The sequence below is a fragment of the Symphodus melops genome (genome assembly GCF_947650265.1).
Source record: "Symphodus melops genome assembly, chromosome: 15".
NCBI lineage: Eukaryota > Metazoa > Chordata > Actinopteri > Labriformes > Labridae > Symphodus > Symphodus melops.
Genome location: NC_136705.1, coordinates 719702 through 739872, shown reverse-complemented (window position 1 = coordinate 739872; position 20171 = coordinate 719702). Strand labels below are relative to the sequence as shown.

Genomic DNA, 20171 nt, shown 5'->3' with positions numbered 1-20171 from the left:
TTATGAAATAACACACCATAAAGATGGAGTCCAGGTCTGTTAGATCCTGCTGGTCTGATGGATCTCTGTGAACCTCGAAGCGCTCCCGTTGAACTCTGTGACAGGACATATTACACAAGAAAACAATGGGTCATATATGATGAATCTCTGAGCCAAGATATGAGTCTTTGAACCACAGAGTCAGAACATTCACTGGATTTTTTAGTTTTACCTTCCATCAGTAGGACGTCCATCTTTAAAGTCAATAAAACGACCCATGGAGCGGTCACTCTTCATGGACAAACAGCTGGGTCCAGGAGAGTCTGGTCTCTGGTCCTGCATCCTGATACAAACAAACAGCTGGTTAATGAAAGCTTTTAGAAGTCAGGAAATAAACTTCACCTTTCAGATCTCACCTGTCAATAGTAGGACGTCCATCTTTAAAGACAATAAAAAGACCTTTAGACTGGTCACTCTTCATGGACACACAGCTGGGTCCAGGACAGTCTGCTCTCTGGTCCTGCATCCTGATACAAACAAACAACATTATTAGTTACTGTGAGACAGTGATGATGATGATGATGATGGAGTGATGAAGGTGGAGTGATGCTGTGACATGGAGAAGAGTCATGGGCTCTTTCTCAGTTCCCTTTTTGAGTGTCCTCCGAGTTGTCTCCTCCACTTGCGTCTTAGTCCCGCCCACCAGAGATGCACGGAGGAAACGAAGCCGAGGAGAGAGGACCGAGGAAATCAGCTTTAAGACACATGAGACGTTGTTTCCTCGACAGCATCACATGACGCGACATCAGCTGATCACGTTCAGCTGTCAATCAGCCGAACAGCTGTTTATGTCCACACAAACACGCACTGTATTACTTCTCATCAAACACACACAGTTACAGTGTTTAGTGTCTTTACCTGATAAAAAAACACCTGACGAACAACCTGCAGTCTGTTTCAAACCAAAAGGACAGTTTCTACTGACTAAAAGATTTCATTTTGAATTGTCTATAATTATTTCTTATTATTAAACAGTTTGGACTGAACCTCGCCTGTATTTAGACAGTGAACTCTGTATTTTATAAACACAGATATTTATGTGTCAGGATACTGAAAATGATTGATTAGAATCTAAATGATGAAACGTTCAGAAGATAAATAAGTGAGATTATAAAACGGACTCCTCTTCGTCAGATTCTTTTTAATCCCAGCTCATCACAGAGCGACTCTTGACTGACTTCACTGATGTTCATCATCTGTTTAAATGTCCCACGCTCCGTTTAGCGTCTTTTTAATGTCCGTCTTTTCTCCCGTATTAAACTCTGCTCATGTTGAGAAGTTTCACTGAAGTCTGATCCTGTGCAGCGTCCAATCAGTGAGTGATATACGGGAAGGGGGCGTGTCTGTCAGTGAAAAGACTTCCATGAAGTCAGCTCTCATGTCTCCTCGGTCATCGCTCCTCGGATCAGCCTCTTCTCTCCTCGATCCTCTCTCCTCCGTTCGCTATAAGAGCTTTGGGACGATCCTCAACATGGCGGCTTTGGAACTACTTCCAGTTCGGCCGAGGACCGAGGACCGAGGAGACTGCAAATAAGGGACATGAGATTGAGCCATGGACAGTTAGAGATGGTGATCTCACCTCAGAGCTTCCTGTTCCTCACACAGAGAGGTTTTAGAGGGAGGGACTCCCTCCTCTGTGTTCTCACACTGATCCATAGCAGAGCGCCCCCTGCTGGAAGAGCTGACCTCTATCACTACAACAACACTGACCCAGTTCAGCTGCTGAAGTCACATCCAGTCAAAGATCTTCATCTGTGGAGGACACACCTTCATCATCATCATCATCAGCTCACTGTCAGTCTACAAACATCACATCTACCTGCTTCACCTTCATCCCCTTCAATATACAACCGCTAGATCTAGAGGCGCTGCTCCTCTACAGGCAAGGCAGGATCCTGCTCAAGAGCTGACAAATGGGTGTGTGTGACTGTGTGTTTGTGCTTCTGCTTCACTCTTCCTGTCCCCCACCTTTCTGATCACCTGTTAGTTGCAGAGGGAGGTGATTGGTGTACTATTGGAGGTGTGGACTCCTTTCTGGGCACGGCGAGCAGATTACACAGGTGTCCAGACGGCAGAGTAAATATTCAGTCATTATAGTCTGTACTTCAGTTGTTTTAGTTGCACGAGGTCCAGCGCTGGAATGAGAACTGGACCTCCGCCTCCAAAGTGGACTTGAGGACGGTGATCTTAAGAGACTCCAGGCTTGGAATTTTTAATAGTTTTGTAAGGTATGTTATTATGTTATTATGTTATGCGAGTTACCTGGTTAAACAGTGTATAGCCTGTAGCGGCAGCTTTTATTTTGAAGAGGTTCAAGGAAGGGAAGTGTGTGGTTAAGCGTGTGTGCTGTGTGTTCGGCTGTGTGCAGCAGTAAAGGAGGAGACGTGTGTTCACTTCATGCCCGATTCCGTATTTCTTTATTTTATAGTTTAATAAGTATAGGCGTCATAAAAACCGCTCGGTTACAGTTTTATTTATTAATAATTTTTAAGGATGTAAATATTCATTGTAATATCATGGTGAACAAACTTTGAATCACAGCAGTGGCTCAAAGTTTGTATTGACAGTAGAAAACCTCTCTTAGTGCCCGATGACACAGAGATGTTTCTCTAGAAAAGCCGCGCCAGTTAAACCATGGGTTTTTTTTTTGGTACAGTCTGATTTCAGGGACTCTTCTTTGCTGTTGCAAGACACATTTGTCAAGCAGCTTTTGGTGCTCATTAAAGTTAAAACATTTTCACCTGTTCTGCTCAAGAAGCAATCGCAGTCTTTGTCACTCAATGCAGTGAATTTTTGCCTCAGGGCCCAAAAGACTGAAGCATCCCCATTGGTTCAATGTGACACAGCTGTCTGATTGGAAGGAGAGCTGCTCATAGAGAATAACTACAGCAGACAGACTTTGTCTTTGTAAATCTATCAGGTAGAATCACACAGTACACTCTGGTGTCACTGCTGTGATTCAAACATACATATAGATCTGGATAAGACGCTCTCTGCTCTGTGCTGATCTCTGCTCTGGGTGCAGACAGACCAGTGTTTGTGTTGCTTGGCAACCGTCCAGTTTGAGAGAAGTAGTGGAACCAGTTAAACTGATGGAGTGATTATTTTTAGTCCTGACTCCACGCCCTCCCTCTGCTGTGTAACACTGTACTGTTAGCATGTTAGCATAGCCTACATGCTAACTGAGGATCATCGTGTTTCCTGCACTTCTACTGTAGTCAGAGCAGCTTATGAACCTGGTGGCTAGCTGTTAGCTTACAGCTGTTTTGACACTTAAATTAAACAGAGAGTCTTTAAAAACAGGTCAAAGTGTCTCTTACCTTCATCACGGAGAACAGATCTGCATCAGAACGGGACAGAATCAGAGTCCAAACTACTGAGACCAGGAAACAGCAGAGCTGGTTCATCAACATACCAACAGGTGATCACAGGGCACACCCTCCATTTCTCCCAGAAGGAAGTTTGACTTTTTGATTTGAATATTTATGAGAAAAAAAATCAAAGTGTTTGTGTGATCAGAAGCAGCAGAGATAGTCTTCATGTTGAAACCTCAGCTGTCAATCAAGAGAAGAACATTCAGACTGTCATTACAACAAGCTACAATCTGCATGTTTTGAGTGTATGCTGCTCTACATTGTGCATGTACTGTGAGTGTATGTTCATTTGTTATAAGGGTAGGTATATAGGCTAAGTTTAACACAAATATCAATATACTTACGAGGAAATATAGTAATTGTAAACTGTTTATTGTAGTCTTCTAGCTAGCTAACGTTCTAATATTTATAGGCTAGCTTAAGCAAATTAGCGATTTACTCATTAGCATCACTCTATCACTGTTAAAAGTGTAACCGAGCTTTCTGGGTTTGTTGGAGCTAAATACTTTCACTAAAGAAATAATAAACAGGACGTAGACAGAGAGCTTCTCTTCACCCACCTCAACTTTATTTTCTCCCACGAGAGCAGCACACCTGCATATCAACACTGCTTTACGGCAACTACTGTAGCTCATTAAGAACACCGCACTCTAAAGGCGAGTGGATATACAATTCACAAGGTGACAGACCTTGGTGTCGTGATACAGTTTCTGCCTCTCATAAGCCCCTGCAGTATTGAGCCTGGTGGCCGAGAACGCAGTCTCCAGCCCTTCCACCTGAGAAGACATATACCCCGGCAGAGAACCAGCCACCCGACAGTCCGAAACAACATCAGGTACCAGCACATCTGCCGGGACACGTGCCTCACGTCCATGCATGAGGTAAAAGGGGGTGTATCGAGTGCTGGTGTGACTAGAGGAGTTATATGCAAAAGCGACCTGTTTGACATAATTGTCCCATTCGCCCCCACGAGAGAGCAACAATTTAGCAAGCTGATCAATAAGAGTCCGATTATGCCGCTCTACCATCCCATCCGACTTGGGATTATAAGCTGTGGTGCACGTCTTCTTGATCCCCAACATCTGACAGAGACCCTGAATCACGTCTGCCTCAAACTGACGGCCTTGGTCCGTGTGCAGAACCTCTGGAACACCATGCACCATACATAATCCTCAAAAAGACAGCAAGCAACCGTGTGGGCAGTCTGGTCGCGAAGGGCGTACACATTAACATACTTTGTAGAGTAATGCTCCTCAACCAAGACATACCTATTCCCCCCGAGATGTCATTGGTAGTTCCAGAATATTCGCGTGAAGTCTGCCCATCAGGACTCGGACAGCGTGATGGTGCCTGCGCTTCCTCCTCGTCGTGGCCGGCCGTAGGCAGCAGTTGCGGACACTGTTCCTTCATTGGACAGACAGGCTGAATTGCCCGCTATTCCGGGCCAGGCTCGCCGCCGGCGGGGTCGTCCCCGACGGGAGGTGTCGTGTTTACCCGAGGGTACTGGGCAAGTTAGCCACTATGGGCGTCCAGTTAACCCTCCTAGAAGAATTTGATTGTGTTTTTGTGGTTTGTTTCTGTTTCCTCCTGTTGCTTTGCAGTTTGGTTTCTTTATGCCAAATCTGGTGTTTCGGGGGGGGGGGGGGCCTGTGTGGCGGTCCACTAGGGGTGCTCATCACCAGATGGGATTGGCAGATAGACAAGAGGAAAGCGGATATAAAGTGTAGCACTTCCGGGTGAATGTTGTTATTGTTTTGATGGAAGTCTGAGAATAAACTCACCGGCTCCGGAATCTCGTTCGCTCGTCTCGTTCTTTCGACTTCCACACATATATATATCTATCTAGATATCTCTCTCTCTCTCTCTCTCTCTATATATATATATATATATATATATATATATATATATATATATATATATCAACGTGAATCTCGCGTGAATCTCGCAATTGTAAAAACAAAATAATAAAAAGACAGAGAAGTGATGAAAAGTTTTAAGTTAATGCTTGACAGTGGTCGAGTTACATTCAGTTAGTTTTATTTTACGAGGTTTACACACTAAATTAGGAAAATAAAATCATGTAGAAGAGGAAATGACATCAGAGTTGACTCCACCCTCTCAGAACAACATGTGACTGGATTTAAACAGGTACGTTACATCAAACTGTCAGATACAAGTGTATGTTAATTTATTGTAAGTGCAGGGGACTAAGAATAACACAAATATCTGTATATAATGCAAATTCAGTTATTGTAAACTTTTTAATGAAATCTTCTCGCTATCTAACTTGGTTCAAATATTTAAAGGCTAGCTTAAGCAAATTAGCTATTTACTCATTAGCATAACTCTATCACTGATAAAAGCAATAAAGTCAATCAAAGTTAATCTACAAATAATTTGAACCAGCTAGAAATCTATCTAAACAATGACTCTTCAGGTAATGTTCTGTCAAAATATTTTTTTCAAGTAGCTGTTTGTAATATGTATAAAATAGAATTTAAAAATGTCAAATATTTGACGTTTTTTTAAATCTATTTTATTTATTGGTAATTGCTTCTCATATTTTATTTTATTTAAGTACTTGTTATTTAATCCTTTTCTTTCGCACCAATACACCAAGACAAATTCCTCGTATATTCCTCGTAACTGATTCTGATCAATAGCAAAAAGTTAAAAGAAACAACAACAACCTAGCTACAAGTATGTTTACATTCATTAAATAAAGGAAATAAAACATTACAATAGAATTAAATGATACCAGGCATACACTTATACTTGTGGAAAGACAGATCAGACAGATCATAATGATATTGATGATTATTATAAAGACTCGTGTGGAGGAGATCTGACTGCAGATGGAATAAAGGACCTGCTGGAGTTCTCAGTCTTGCAGGGTGGGTGTCTCAGTCTGCTGCTGAAGGATCTGCTCAAAGACCCCACAGTGTCATGCAGGGGGTGAGAGGTTGTCCATGATTCTCTCAGCCCCCTTGAATTTCCTTCGGGATCAATAAAGTATCTATCTATCTATCTATCTATCTATCTATCTATCTATCTATCTATCTATCTATCTATCTATCTATCTATCTATCTATCTATCTATCTATCTATCTATCTATCTATCTATCTATCTATCTATCTATCTATCTATCTATCTATCTATCTATCTATCTATCTATCTATCTATCTATCTATCTATCTACAGAGTCCAGAGGACAGTCAGAGTCCAGAGGACAGTCCAGGACTGAACCGGCCCTCCTGACTAGTCTGTTCAGTCTCTTCCTGTCTCTCGCTGTGCTCCCTCCTCCCCAGCAGACCACTGCATAGAAAAGTGCAGACGCTACCACAGAGTCATAAAACGTCCCTAACAGAGTCCTGCACACTCCAGAGGACCTCGGTCTCTTCAGCAGGTGGTGTAGACTTTGGCCCCTCTTGTACAGGGTCGTCGGTGTTGTGTGAGCAGTCCAGTTTATTGTTGAGGTGAACACCCAGGTACTTCTACGTTTCCACCATCTCAATGTCCAAACCCTGGATGTTCACCGGTGAAGTGTGAATCCTGTAATCAATGAATCTAACAGCAACATTCATCGCCCTGAGATTGTTAATGCATGTTCTTTGTTCTTCAGTCTCAGAGCAGCTGGACAGAGTGAACAGAGTCAGCTGATCTTAAGTCAGCAGTGTTTCTCAGACCAACACGCCACACAAAGACACTGAAGAACCAAGAGAGCCGAGTCCAAACCCAGGATAGACAGGTTCAGTGAATGTGGTGTTGAAGGTGTGGATGTGGATCAGCTTGTCAGAGGAGACTCTGTAGAAGGACAGAGATCCAGCAGGACAGTCCACATACACTGCTACTCTGTTAGAGACAGAGGAGGAGGCAATGTCTGTTCTTCTGTTATTGTGCCTGACATAGTAACCTTCAATAGAGCAGTTCAGAGTCCAGGACTGATCAGTAAAACCAAACACACACTCATCACCTCCTCTCCTTCCGATTCCTCTGTAACTCACTGATACATCAACCCCTCCTTTCCACTCGGCCTCCCAGTAACTGCGACCAGTCAGACCAGTCCTACACAGCAGCTGAGAACACCAGGATTCAAATCTGTCTGGATGATCAGGATGTGACTGATCCTCCTTCACACATGTCACCTTCCTGTTGTTGTCAGACAGTTTCAGTTTTCTTTCCACTGTGTTTGTGTCCAGTTCCAGCTCACAGGCGTCTGATGGAGAGAAGGAGACAACACAGCTGCAGGTTATCTGTTATCTGTTCATTCATCAACAGCTTTACTGACACTTACTGAGAGTCCATCAAACAGTTCATATTCAGCACTGAATGATGTTTGACACCACTTCATCATCATGTTCTAATGCAGTTACCATGCTAGTCAGGATGAGTGGAGCTGAGATGAATGAAGATCCAAACCAACACACACATGCAGTGAAGAAAGTCTGACTAATCAAAGAAACTGTTAACTATCTGCTGTCTCCAACTGTTCTGTCCTCAGAGGTCACATTCAGCACCAACACTTTCACTGTCACACACAATGTGATGTAGTCACAGCCTGAATCATGTGTGTGCTCATTAATCCTTGCGTCTGTGGCTGGGGGATCAAACTGTCTCCATGGGACTTTGGGAATGGTTTTGACTGGATAAAGATGGACCAGCCTCTTACACAGAGAGGAGAAGGACACGCCCACTTCACACTGTAAACTCTAGTTTGAGCTGCAGTAAATAAAGTGGAGGTCTGATTCAAAAACAGAAATCCAAAGGTGGACATGAAAGTGAACTCCTGTTCTCCTCCTTGGTATCATGATGTCACTTCTATAGACATGAACAGCAGCACCCTCAGCAGACATCCTAACAAATATTTACATTACAGATCTTGATTTAGATTTATCAGGATTAATATATAAAACATGATGTCATCATATTTTCACCTCAGCCAGCTCTTCTTTCGTGTGTCACGGGTTAAAGGCAGCTATGAACAGTCTTTTTCACAAGACCGGTGAAAAAATAAAAATTTTGATAAAGAACAAGTAAGCCTTTTTCAAATGGGGAGGTTTTTAAAGTGCTGAACTGCTCGACCTTCGACCTTTACTGTCTGCACAGCCAGAAGACGAGGATGAGAGCTACTTTGTGCCTTTAAAGGTTTCTGTTTCTATTTCATCACTAAATTCATGTCTGGATGTTTTTGAGGAGAGAACTTCATGTTGGAGACTGCATATTTACATGATGATGAAAATGAACGTCGAATCAAAAATGATTTCTGCTGTTGATGTTGTTCAGCTCCAGGAGCTCGTCCAGGAGCAGCTGGCCAGCAGTTAACATCAATATCATAAATATCAAAGGCACAAAAACTGAATGTTGTAAACTCTACAATTCTGTTGGATATAGTGATTGGTGATTTTCTAATCACTACATTATCACTTTTATTTCAGTGTACATGTTTTATTGTGTAATATTTCAACTCTCATGAGTTTCCATCACCCTCACTTTTATCATCACTTTGTGTTACTTCCATCATCCAACATTTGCTGCTGTGTTCTGATGAAGAGAAATGGAAACACACTCACACTTCCTTGGACCAGGATCCAGTCTGTGCAGTCCACTATGGTCCAACCTGGAGGAAGAAACCAGATCAGAATCTACTTTATCCATCTTCATTTAAATCACCATCAGACAAGAAGCAGAGTTCATCATTCAGAAACAGTGAGACAGCTTCTGTGTGTCTGTCTGTACCTCAGTGTCTCCAGTCTGCAGTGTGGATCCTCCAGTCCAGCAGACAGCAGCTTCTCTCCTCCTTCTCCTGGATGATTGTAGCTCAGGTCCAGCTCTCTCAGGGGGGAGGAGCTTAGAGCTGAGGCCAGAGAAGCACAACCTTCTTCTGTAATCAGACAACCTGACAGACTACACACACACACACACACACACACACACACACACACACACACACACACACGCACACACTGGTTAGGATGCTTTCATTAAAGTTATGGAGGATGTGTCTGTTTAAGGTACATTCTTTTTATTTCCTTAAGAAGTAGAGACAATAATGGGAATATTTGACAAGATCACTGGTGTTTAAGTGCCTGCTAAAGTACTCTTAAATGACCTTAGCTGGCACTTAAACAAGCTCATTAATTAAACTTTCAACATCAGAGAGAAGAAAAATGGTGGTCGAGGAGGTGTGCCGTCAAGAGGAGGCAGAAAGAAGAGCAAAGGCTGTCTCTCTTGTCAAGCAGGGGCAATGGATGATGTGGGAAGGCCTGGAAAAGAGAAAGATCAGCTGGAGGGAGCTCTGGGAAATAGAGGCAAGCAACATCAGCTGCATCATCAGAGCCACCTATGATGTTCTCCCATCTCCAAAAACCTCCACCAATGGTATGGCGAGGACCCAACTTGTGCCCTCTTCCCAAATCCAGTAACTCTCAAGCACATCCTGACAGGTTGTAAAAGCAGCGTTACACAAGGCCGCTACACCTGGAGGCACAACCAGGTCCTCAAGGATCTGGCAACAGCTCTTGAGAACAAGAGGGTTACAACCAACTCCTTGCCCATTAGAGCAACCAATTCCATCTCGGCAACAACTTTCATCCGAGAGGAACAAAGAAAGCCCAACCATCCCCTGACTAAACCAGAAGTTGGACAACTAGCCATGGCCCAGGACCGGAAGATGCTAGTCGATATTGGCCAGAAACTAATCTTTCCACCTGAGATTGCAGCCACCACCCTTAGGCCAGACTTGGTACTCTGGTCCCCATCACTGAGGTCCCTCTACATCACAGACCTCACAGTCCCATGGAACAGTTTAACAGAAGAGGCCTATGAGTGCAAGAAACTGCGCTACACAGAACTGGCAGCATACGCTCAACAACAAGGATGGAAAGCAAAAGTCTATCCAGTTGAAGTAGGATGCAGAGGTTTCGTGGCTTCTACCGCCATCAGGCTGTTGAAAGACCTTGGCATCCGTGGACAAGCTCTGCGACAGACAAATCAGTCTCTGAAGCAGTCGAAAGAAGCAGCCAATGGATCTGGATCAAAGAGCAACAACATAACCCACTCACTAATCCCGCCCACCCCATCCCCCACTCTATCTGAACTGCTGAGCGAGCTTTTCGAAGCCAGCAGTATCAGCCGTCAATAAAAAACAAGGAAGCGACACGTCAACAACCACAGACAGCTTCTCCAATACATCAATCTGAATTGCTGAGCGGGCTTTTCCAAGGCAGCAGTATCAGCCCTAAATAACAAGGAAGCGACACGTCACAGCTGATACCGTCCAGCGCCATCTGATGATCAGGAAACTCCATCACCTGAACATCCCATCACTCCTCATCCACTGGGTTCACAGTTTTCTCAGTAAAAGACCACAATCCACCAGAGTGGGGAGCGTGACATCATCATACGCCATCACCAACACCGGTTTCCCCCAGGGATGTGTACTCCGATGACACTGTTGTAGTTGGGCTGTTAGATCATTCACTGACCGAATACCACAACTCCATTTCTCACCTCACACAGTGGTGCTCTGACAACCACCTGCACCTGAACGTGGCGAAAACCAAAGAGTTGGTTATCACCCCCCAGCACAAAAAGACTGCCAAAATCATTGGCCTTCCCACCCCCATCCTCTCTGACCTTTACACCATAGCCACACTCACCATCACCCGGGACCCCAGTCACCCCCTAAACCCATACTTCGTGCTACTCCCATCTGGCCGCCAGTACAGGTCCCTGACCTGGAAGAGGGTCAAGTTCAGCAGGAGCTTAGTCCCCTCTGCCATAACAGAACTGAATAGACTGCGTCGTTAAATGTGTGTTTCTGTTTTCTGTGTTAAATGTGTATGGTGGAGGATGTAATGTATGTTCTTTTGTATGTTGAGGTCTGTCTGTTTATGTGTCTCTCATACAATGGTAAAAGCAAATTTCCTGAAAAGGACAAATAAATTGAATCTAAGACTGCCAATCTGTCCTGCGGAGCTGGCATCTTTCAAACCAGCAGTATCTGCCCTCATCAACCACAAGTGGGCCTATCAGCGAAACGTCACTGAAGGAGGGTGCCCATCTTATGACCTTGATAACGTTATCACCCCTCTCCCTCACCTAGATCCTGGATCTTCATCACCTGTACCAGTTCAAAACCCTCCAGGGGGAGGATGAACAATGTATTTGGTCACCTCTAAGCTTGACTCAGGGAAGAGGACATCACCTGCCTTATATAGTCCCGTGAGCTGCACCATTCATAACTGGGCTATTCTCATTATTGGGCATGGGATACAAGCTTAGGTTTGATCACCCTGTCGCTGGCCACCTTTGATGAGGGTGTATAATGTTAAAAGGCCGAAACACCCTATGACTCAAATGTACACTACTGATAATGTCCCGTGTTTAATGATTCTTAGGAGTCCCTGACTCTTTCCTATGGGTCCCTGACCCTTTCCATATGAGCAGCTGACTTTTTCTTACGTTCCATATGAGTCCCTGACTCTTTCGTATGGGTCCAAGACCTACTTTACTTATAAGAATGATTGTTTCTTACCCTTTTGATGATTTGTATCTATCTGAGCTTTTGTTTCTCACCCTTTCGATAATTTGAGTCTCTGACTTTTTCTAGTATAGGTAAGTATTGGGTTGTGTGCATGTTAAGCACTTAAGGTCAGCCGAAGCTGTTGTAAATGTGCTATATAAACCTGACTTGACTTTTGTTAGGATGATTCATTTTTCCCACTTCTCTCACGTCACTCTCAACATCACGGCAAACCTTGTGTACTGTTTACCACCCATTGGCACAATGGACAGTTTTCCATCATGTCCAGTGTTTCATGATTTACATGAAGGTGTCCTGACCTGAGAATGTCCAGTCTACAGAGAGGACTCTTCAGTCCAGCAGACAGCAGCTTCACTCCTGAATCCTGCAGGTTGTTGTTGCTCAGGTCCAGCTCTCTGAGACTGGAGGACTGGCAGCTGAGGACTGAGGACAGAGCTTCACAGCTTCTCTCTGAGAGGTTACAACCACCCAGCCTGCAGAGGATTCAGAAGAACACAAAGCATTACAAACCATAGTTTGGATTTCTGAATAAAGAGAACTACATTTAACCTGGATCGTTATGTGAGCACGTACAGAGCTTTGTTTGAAGCTTTGACCACAGGCAGCAGCCTCAGAAGAGCCTCCTCTGAAGCAGAGTATTTCTTCAGGTCAAACACGTCCAGATCTTTTTCTGATGACAGTAAGATGAAGACCAGAGCTGACCACTGAGCAGGAGACAGTTTATCAGTGGAGAGACGTCCTGATCTCAGGGACTGTTGGATCTCCTCCACTAGAGAACGATCATTCAGTTCATTCAGACAGTGGAACAGATTGATGCTTTTCTCTGCAGACAGGTCCTTACTGATCTTCTTCTTGATGTACTTGACTGTTTTCTGATTGGTCTTTAAGCCACTTCCTGTTTGTGTCAGCAGGCCTCGTAGGTGATTCTGATTGGTCTCTAGAGAAAGACCGAGGAGGAAGCGGAGGAACAAGTCCAGGTGTCCATTTGGACTCTGTAAGGCCTGGTCCACAGCACTCTGGTGGAGATGTTTTAGTTTATGTCTATCTCCAAAGATTTTAAACATACAGGATGTTGTTTCTTTCTCTGACATCAGATTGACTCCGGAGTTGATGAAGGTCAGATGGACATGAAGAGCAGCCAGAAACTCCTGAACACTCAGATGGATGAAGCAGAACACCTTGTCCTGGTACAGTCCTCTCTCCTCTTTAAAGATCTGTGTGAACACTCCTGAGTACACTGAGGCTGCTCTGATATCAATGCCACACTCTGTCAGGTCTGACTCATAGAAGATCAGGTTTCCTTTCTGCAGCTCCTCAAAAGCCAGTTTTCCCAGAGACTCAATCATCTTCCTGCTCTCTGGACTCCAGTGTGGATCTGTCTCAGCTCCTCCATCATACTTGATGTTTTTCAGTTTGGACTGAACCACCAGGAAGTGGATGTACATCTCAGTCAGGGTCTTGGGCAGCTCTCCTCCCTCTCTGGTCTTCAGCACATGTAGAACTGTAGCAGTGATCCAGCAGAAGACTGGGATGTGGCACATGATGTGGAGGCTTCTGGATGTCTTGATGTGGGAGATGATCCTGCTGGCTTGCTCCTCATCTCTGAATCTCTTCCTGAAGTACTCATCCTTCTGTGGGTCAGTGAACCCTCTGACCTCTGTCACCATGTCAACACACTCAGGAGGGATCTGATTGGCTGCCGCAGGTCGTGTGGTTATCCAGAGGCGAGCAGAGGGAAGCAGATTCCCCCTGATGAGGTTTGTCAGCAGCACATCCACCGAGGTGGACTCTGTGACATCAGTCAGGGTCTGGTTGTTTTTAAAGTCCAGAGGAAGTCGACACTCATCCAGACCGTCAAAGATGAACACCACCTGGAACTCTTCAGACCTGCAGATTCCTGCTTCTTTGGTTTCAGGAAAGAAGTGATGAACAAGTTCCACCAAGCTGAACTTTTTCTCTTTCAGCACATTCAGCTCTCTGAAAGTGAATGGAAATGTGAAGTGTATGTCCTGGTTGGCTTTGTCTTCAGCCCAGTCCAGAGTGAACTTCTGTGTTAAGACTGTTTTCCCGATGCCAGCCACTCCCTTGGTCATCACTCTTCTGATTGGTCCATCTCTTCCAGGTGAGGCTTTAAAGATGTCTTCTTGTCTAATGGTTGTTTCTGCTCTGTCTGGTTTCCTGGATGCTGTTTCAATCTGTCTGACCTCGTGTTCCTCGTTGACCTCTCCAGTCCCTCCCTCTGTGATGAAGAGCTCTGTGTACATCTGGTTCAGAAGGGTTGGGTTTCCTGCTTTAGCGATCCCCTCAAACATACACTGGAACTTCTCCTTCAGGTTAGATTTGAGTTTACATCGGCACTCTGCAGCGACTGTTCCTGAATAAAGACAGATCTGAAATCAATGAACAGATCCTGATATAGATCACATGACTATCTGAGTTTAAACCTCTTTGTCCTTTTTCTAAAATATGAAATCTGTTCAGATGTTCTTACTGCTGTGCAGACAGTCAGCCAGCTCCTCCTGCTTCATTCTCCTCAGGAAGTGGAGAGTGATCTTCAAAAATGCCTCTTTATAGCTTCTCCTCTGCTCTTCATCCTCACTCTGACTCTCTAAGCATTCTGGGTAATCTGGACTCAGAGCCCTCTGGACTCTCTTCAGCTCGTTCTTCACAAAGGTGATGATGTTCTCCTCCAGCAGCTGGAACAGAAGGAGACACTGGATATTTCCTATAAAGTGGTAGAACTCAACATGTGGTTCATGTGTCAGTCTGAAGGTCAGCTGCTCTAAACACAACAATAACTTAGCATTACATTCTTGTCATGGTAGTTTATGAAATAACACACCATAAAGATGGAGTCCAGGTCTGTTAGATCCTGCTGGTCTGATGGATCTCTGTGAACCTCGAAGCTCTCCTGTTGAACTCTGTGACAGGACATATTACACAAGAAAACAATGGGTCATATATGATGAAGCTCTGCGCCAAAATATGAGTCTTTGAACAGCAGAGTCAGAATATTCACTGGATTTTTAAGTTTTACCTTCCATCAGCAGGACGTCCATCTTTAAAGTCAATAAAACGACCCATCGAGCGGTCACTCTTCATGGACACACAGCTGGGTCCAGGAGAGTCTGGTCTCTGGTCCTGCATCCTGATACAAACAAACAGCTGGTTAATGAAAGCTTTTAGAAGTCAGGAAATAAACCTCACCTTTCAGATCTCACCTTTCAATAGTAGGACGTCCATCTTTAAAGGCAATAAAAAGACCTTTAGACTGGTCACTCTTCATGGACAAACAGCTGGGTCCAGGAGAGTCTGGTCTCTGGTCCTGCATCCTGATACAAACAACATTATTAGTTACTGTGAGACACTGATGATGACGATGATGGAGTGATGAAAGTGGAGTGACGCTGTGACATGGAGAAGAGTCATGGACAGTTAGAGATGGTGATCTCACCTCAGAGCTTCCTGTTCCTCACACAGAGAGGTTTTAGAGGGAGGGACTCCCTCCTCTGTGTTCTCACACTGATCCATAGCAGAGCGCCCCCTGCTGGAAGAGCTGACCTCTGTCACTATGGCAACACTGACCCAGTTCAGCTGCTGAAGTCACATCCAGTCAAAGATCTTCATCTGTGGAGGACATACCTTCATCATCATCATCATCATCATCATCAGCTCACTGTCAGTCTACAAGCATCACATCTATTCACCTTCATCCCCTTCAATATACAACAGCTAGATCTAGAGGCGCTGCTCCTCTACAGGCAAGGCAGGATCCTGCTCAAGAGCTGACAAATGTCTCAGGGTGTGTGTAACTGTGTGTTTGTGCTTCTGCTTCACTCTTCCTGTCCCCCACCTTTCTGATCACCTGTTAGATGCAGAGGGAGGCGATTGGTGTACTATTGGAGGTGTGGACTCCTTTCTGGGCACGGTGAGCAGATTACACAGGTGTCCAGACGGCAGCGTAAATATTCAGTCATTATGGTCTGTACTTCAGTTGTTTTAGTTGCACGAGGTCCAGCGCTGGAATGAGAACTGGACCTCCGCCTCCAAAGTGGACTTGGTGATCTTAAGAGACTCCAGGCTTGGAATTTTTAATAGTTTTATTAATAATAATTAATAATTTTTAAGGATGTAAATATTCATTGTAATATCATGGTGAACAAACTTTGAATCACAGCAGTGGCTCAAAGTTTGTATTGACAGTAGAAAACCTCTCTTAGTGCCCGAGGACACAGAAACGTTTCTCTAGAAAAGCTGCGCCAGTTAAACCCATTTTTTTTTGGTACAGTCTGATTTCAGGCACTCTTCTTTGCTGTTGCAAGACTCATTTGTCAAGCAGCTTTTGTTGCTCATTAAAGTTAAAAAATGTTCACCTTTTCTGCTCAAGAAGCAGTCGCAGTCTTTGTCACTCAAAGCAGTGATTTTTTGCCTCAGGGCCCAAAAGACTGAAGCATCCCCATTGGTTCAATGTGACACAGCTGTCTGATTGGAAGGAGAGCTGCTCATAGAGAATATCTACAGCAGACAGACTTTGTCTTTGTAAATCTATCAGGTAGAATCACACAGTACACTCTGGTGTCACTGCTGTGATTCAAACATACTTAGATCTGGATAAGACGCTTTCTGCTCTGTGCTGATCTCTGCTCTGGGTGCAGACAGACCAGTGTTTGTGTTGCTTGGCAACCGTCCAGTTTGAGAGAAGTAGTGGAACCAGTTTAACTGATGGAGTGATTATTTTTAGTCCTAACTCCACGCCCTCCCTCTGCTGTGTAACACTGCACTGTTAGCATGTTAGCATAGCCTACATGCTAACTGAGGATCATCATGTTTCCTGCACTTCTACTGTAGTCAGAGCAGCTAATGAACCTGGTGGCTAGCTGTTAGCTTACAGCTGTTTTGACACTTAAATTAAACAGAGAGTCTTTAAAAACAGGTCAAAGTGTCGCTTACCTTCATCACGGAGAACAGAGCTGCGTCAGAACGGGACAGAGTCAGAGTCCAAACTACTGAGACCAGGAAACAGCAGAGCTGGTTCATCAACATACCAACAGGTGATCACAGGGCACACCCTCCATTTCTCCCTGAAGGAAGTTTGACTTTTTGATTTGAATATTTATGAGAAGAAATCAAAGTGTTTGTGTGATCAGAAGCAGCAGAGATAGTCTTCATGTTGAAACCTCAGCTGTCAATCAAGAGAAGAACATTCAGACTGTCATTATAACAAGCTACAATCTGCATGTTTTGAGTGTATGCTGCTCTACATTGTGCATGTACTGTGAGTGTATGTTCATTTGTTATAAGGGTAGGTAAATAGGCTACGTTTAACACAAATATCAATATACTTACGAGGAAATATAGCAATTGTAAACTTTTTATTATAGTCTTCTAGCTAGCTAACGTTCTAATATGTATAGGCTAGCTTGAGCAAATTAGCGATTTACTCATTAGCATCACTCTATCACTGATAAAAGTGTAACTGAGCTTTCTGGGTTCGTTGGAGCTAAATGCTTTCACTAAAGAAATAATAAACAGGACGTAGACAGGGAGCTTCTCTGTAACCACCTCAACTTTATTTTCTCCCACGAGAGCAGCACACCTGCGTAACAACACTTTTCACCGCTTTACGGCAACTACGGTAGCTCATTAAGAACACTGCACTCTAAAGGCGAGTGGATATACAATTCACATAATCACACTACAGTCTGTTACATACGTCCCCCCCTCAACAAGAAATATCCCCGTTTCACTCTAAACAGTGCAGACATACAGGAAACACAGGAAACATTACAAAACAGTCCCCAAAAAAACTACACTTGAAAAAGACATGGGAAGTGGTGAAACCCCCAAAAGAGGAGCTGCTTGAAAAGAAGGAGGGGAGTCATCAAAGGTCCCAGAAGGCACTGGCAAAGTGTAACGTTTCAGTCTGTCATGATGTACCACCTGAGAGTCCAGAGGATTGACGATGCGGTAAGTCAGTGCAGCTTCATGTCCATCTGTCAACACCTCCACAACTTGGTATGGACCCTTCCAATAAGGCGCCAACTTCATCCGGCTCTCAGTAGGGTTATTTAACCACACCATCTCACCCACCTTGTAAGCAAGGTCACAGACCTTTCTGCCTCTCATAAGCCCCTGCAGTTTTTAGCCTGGTGGCAGAGAACGCAGTCTCCAGCCCTTCCACCTGAGAAGACACATACCCCGGCAGAGAACCAGCCACCCGAGAGTCCGAAACAACATCAGGTACCAGCACATCCGCCGGGACACGTGCCTCACGTCCATGCATGAGGTAAAAGGGGGTGTATCGAGTGCTGGTGTGACTTGAGGAGTTATATGCAAAAGCGACCTGTTTGACATAATTGTCCCATTCGCCCCCACGAGAGAGCAACAACTTAATAAGCTGATCAATAAGAGTCCGGTTATGCAGCTCTACCATCCCATCCGACTTGGGATTATAAGCTGTGGTGCGCGTCTTCTTGATCCCCAACATCTGACAGAGACCCTGAATCACGTCTGCCTCAAACTGACGCCCTTGGTCCGTGTGCAGAACCTTTGGAACACCATGCAACAAAACATAATCCTCAAAAAGACAGCAAGCAATCGTGTGGGCAGTCTGGTCGTGAAGGGCGTACACATTAACATACTTTGTAGAGTAATCCTCCACAACCAAGACATACCTATTCCCCCCGAGATGTCATTGGTAGTTCCAGAATATCCGCGGCCACACGTTGCAACGGGCGATCAACTGAAACCCCACCCATTGGAGCTTTCTGCTTGGGGACAGGGGACCTGCGATTCTGACTGGCCTTACACTGCTCACACCACCGCCTAATGTCTCTAAACATGAAAGGCCAGTAACAGGACTGTCTAGCCTGTCTAGAAGGTGAGCGTGGAGTTGGCCATGAGCTCACCTTATCTGTGTTTCGAGGGTCAGGTTGCAGGCCCTCTCTGGAGACCACATGGCCCAGGAACACCACACGATCCCTGGCGAAGTGGCACTTGCCAGGATTCAGCTTCAGGCCCGCTGACTGTATCCTGGTCAGGACCTCCTCCAGGTGGGAGAGGTGATCTTTGTATGTACGACTATAAATTAATATGTCGTCAAAATACACCATACAAATGTGCCATGGCAAACCTCTGAGGACCAGCTCCATCATTCGCTGGAAGGTGGCCGGTGAGTTCGTCAGCCCCATCGGCATGGCCCTCCACTGGTACAAGCCACGGCCAGTGGTGAAAGCTGTTTTCTCACGATCCTCTTCAGCCACCTCCACCTGCCAGTAGCCGTTAGAGAAGTCCAGGGTACTAAACCAGGCAGAGCCAGAAAGGGCATCCAAACTGTCATCAACCCGTGGGAGGGGATGAGAGTTTCTGTTCGTCACTGAATTAAGGCAATGATAGTCAATGCAGGTGCGCGGACTAGCTATACTGAGGAAGCTAAGCTAATGAACGGCAATGTGCGAGTAGACACGGGCACGGCAAGAGCAACAAAAAAAATAAAGATGAGACTTGACAATCAATCCCACCGCTGCCACGAATGTAACCGAGCTTTCTGGGTTCGTTGGAGCTAAATACTTTCACTAAAGAAATAATAAACAGGACGTAGACAGGGAGCTTCTGTGTAACCACCTCAACTATATTTTTTCCCACGAGGGCAGCACACCTGCGTAACAACACTTTTCACCGCTTTACGGCAACTACGGTAGTTCATTAAGAACACTGCACTCTAAAGGCGAGTGGATATACAATTCACATAATCACACAACAGTCTGTTACAAAAGCAATAAAGTCAATTAAAGTTAATCTACATATAATTTGAACCTGTAAGAATCCATCTAAATCATGACTTTTCAAGTAATGTTCTGTAAATTCTCTTTTAAAGTAGCTGTTTACAATTTTTGAAATGTTAAACTAACCAGATAAAAGACCGTAGCTGTAAATAACCTCTCAAGGATTTATTGTTCTTTGTCCACAGGTCTGTGACATTCCTTTACTTAACCATTCATCTGATACATTAAGTTTAATCTTAAATGGATCGTCCAGCTGTAGTCAATGTGACAAAACCATGGAGCATTAAGATAAGGATAATCTTTATTGATCCCCCAGTGGGAGAAAATTAGTCATTACAGCAACTATAAGACAGAAATATAAACCCCATCAATAGCAAAAAGTAAAAAAAAAAATTATTCTATTCTATATTAATGTAGAACATTTAAAA

The 20171-nt window shown here is 44.4% G+C and overlaps 1 protein-coding gene across 1 annotated transcript in view; it reads right to left on the bottom strand.

The window, feature by feature from the left end:
* LOC306835646 (uncharacterized protein) overlaps positions 1-20171 on the bottom strand; it is a 380835-nt gene that overhangs the window by 349943 nt on the left and 10721 nt on the right. The window contains exons 11-23 of the mRNA XM_079362312.1: positions 18868-19334; positions 18390-18506; positions 14997-15097; positions 14802-14880; positions 14451-14655; positions 12533-14333; positions 12259-12432; positions 9151-9318; positions 8985-9031; positions 7101-7630; positions 4103-4189; positions 212-312; positions 17-95 (exon numbers count right to left, since the gene is read on the bottom strand). Of these exons, the coding sequence (XP_079218438.1) occupies positions 17-95; positions 212-312; positions 4103-4189; positions 7101-7630; positions 8985-9031; positions 9151-9318; positions 12259-12432; positions 12533-14333; positions 14451-14655; positions 14802-14880; positions 14997-15097; positions 18390-18506; positions 18868-19334 (3956 nt within the window). The remainder of the gene's footprint in view (positions 1-16; positions 96-211; positions 313-4102; positions 4190-7100; positions 7631-8984; positions 9032-9150; positions 9319-12258; positions 12433-12532; positions 14334-14450; positions 14656-14801; positions 14881-14996; positions 15098-18389; positions 18507-18867; positions 19335-20171) is intronic.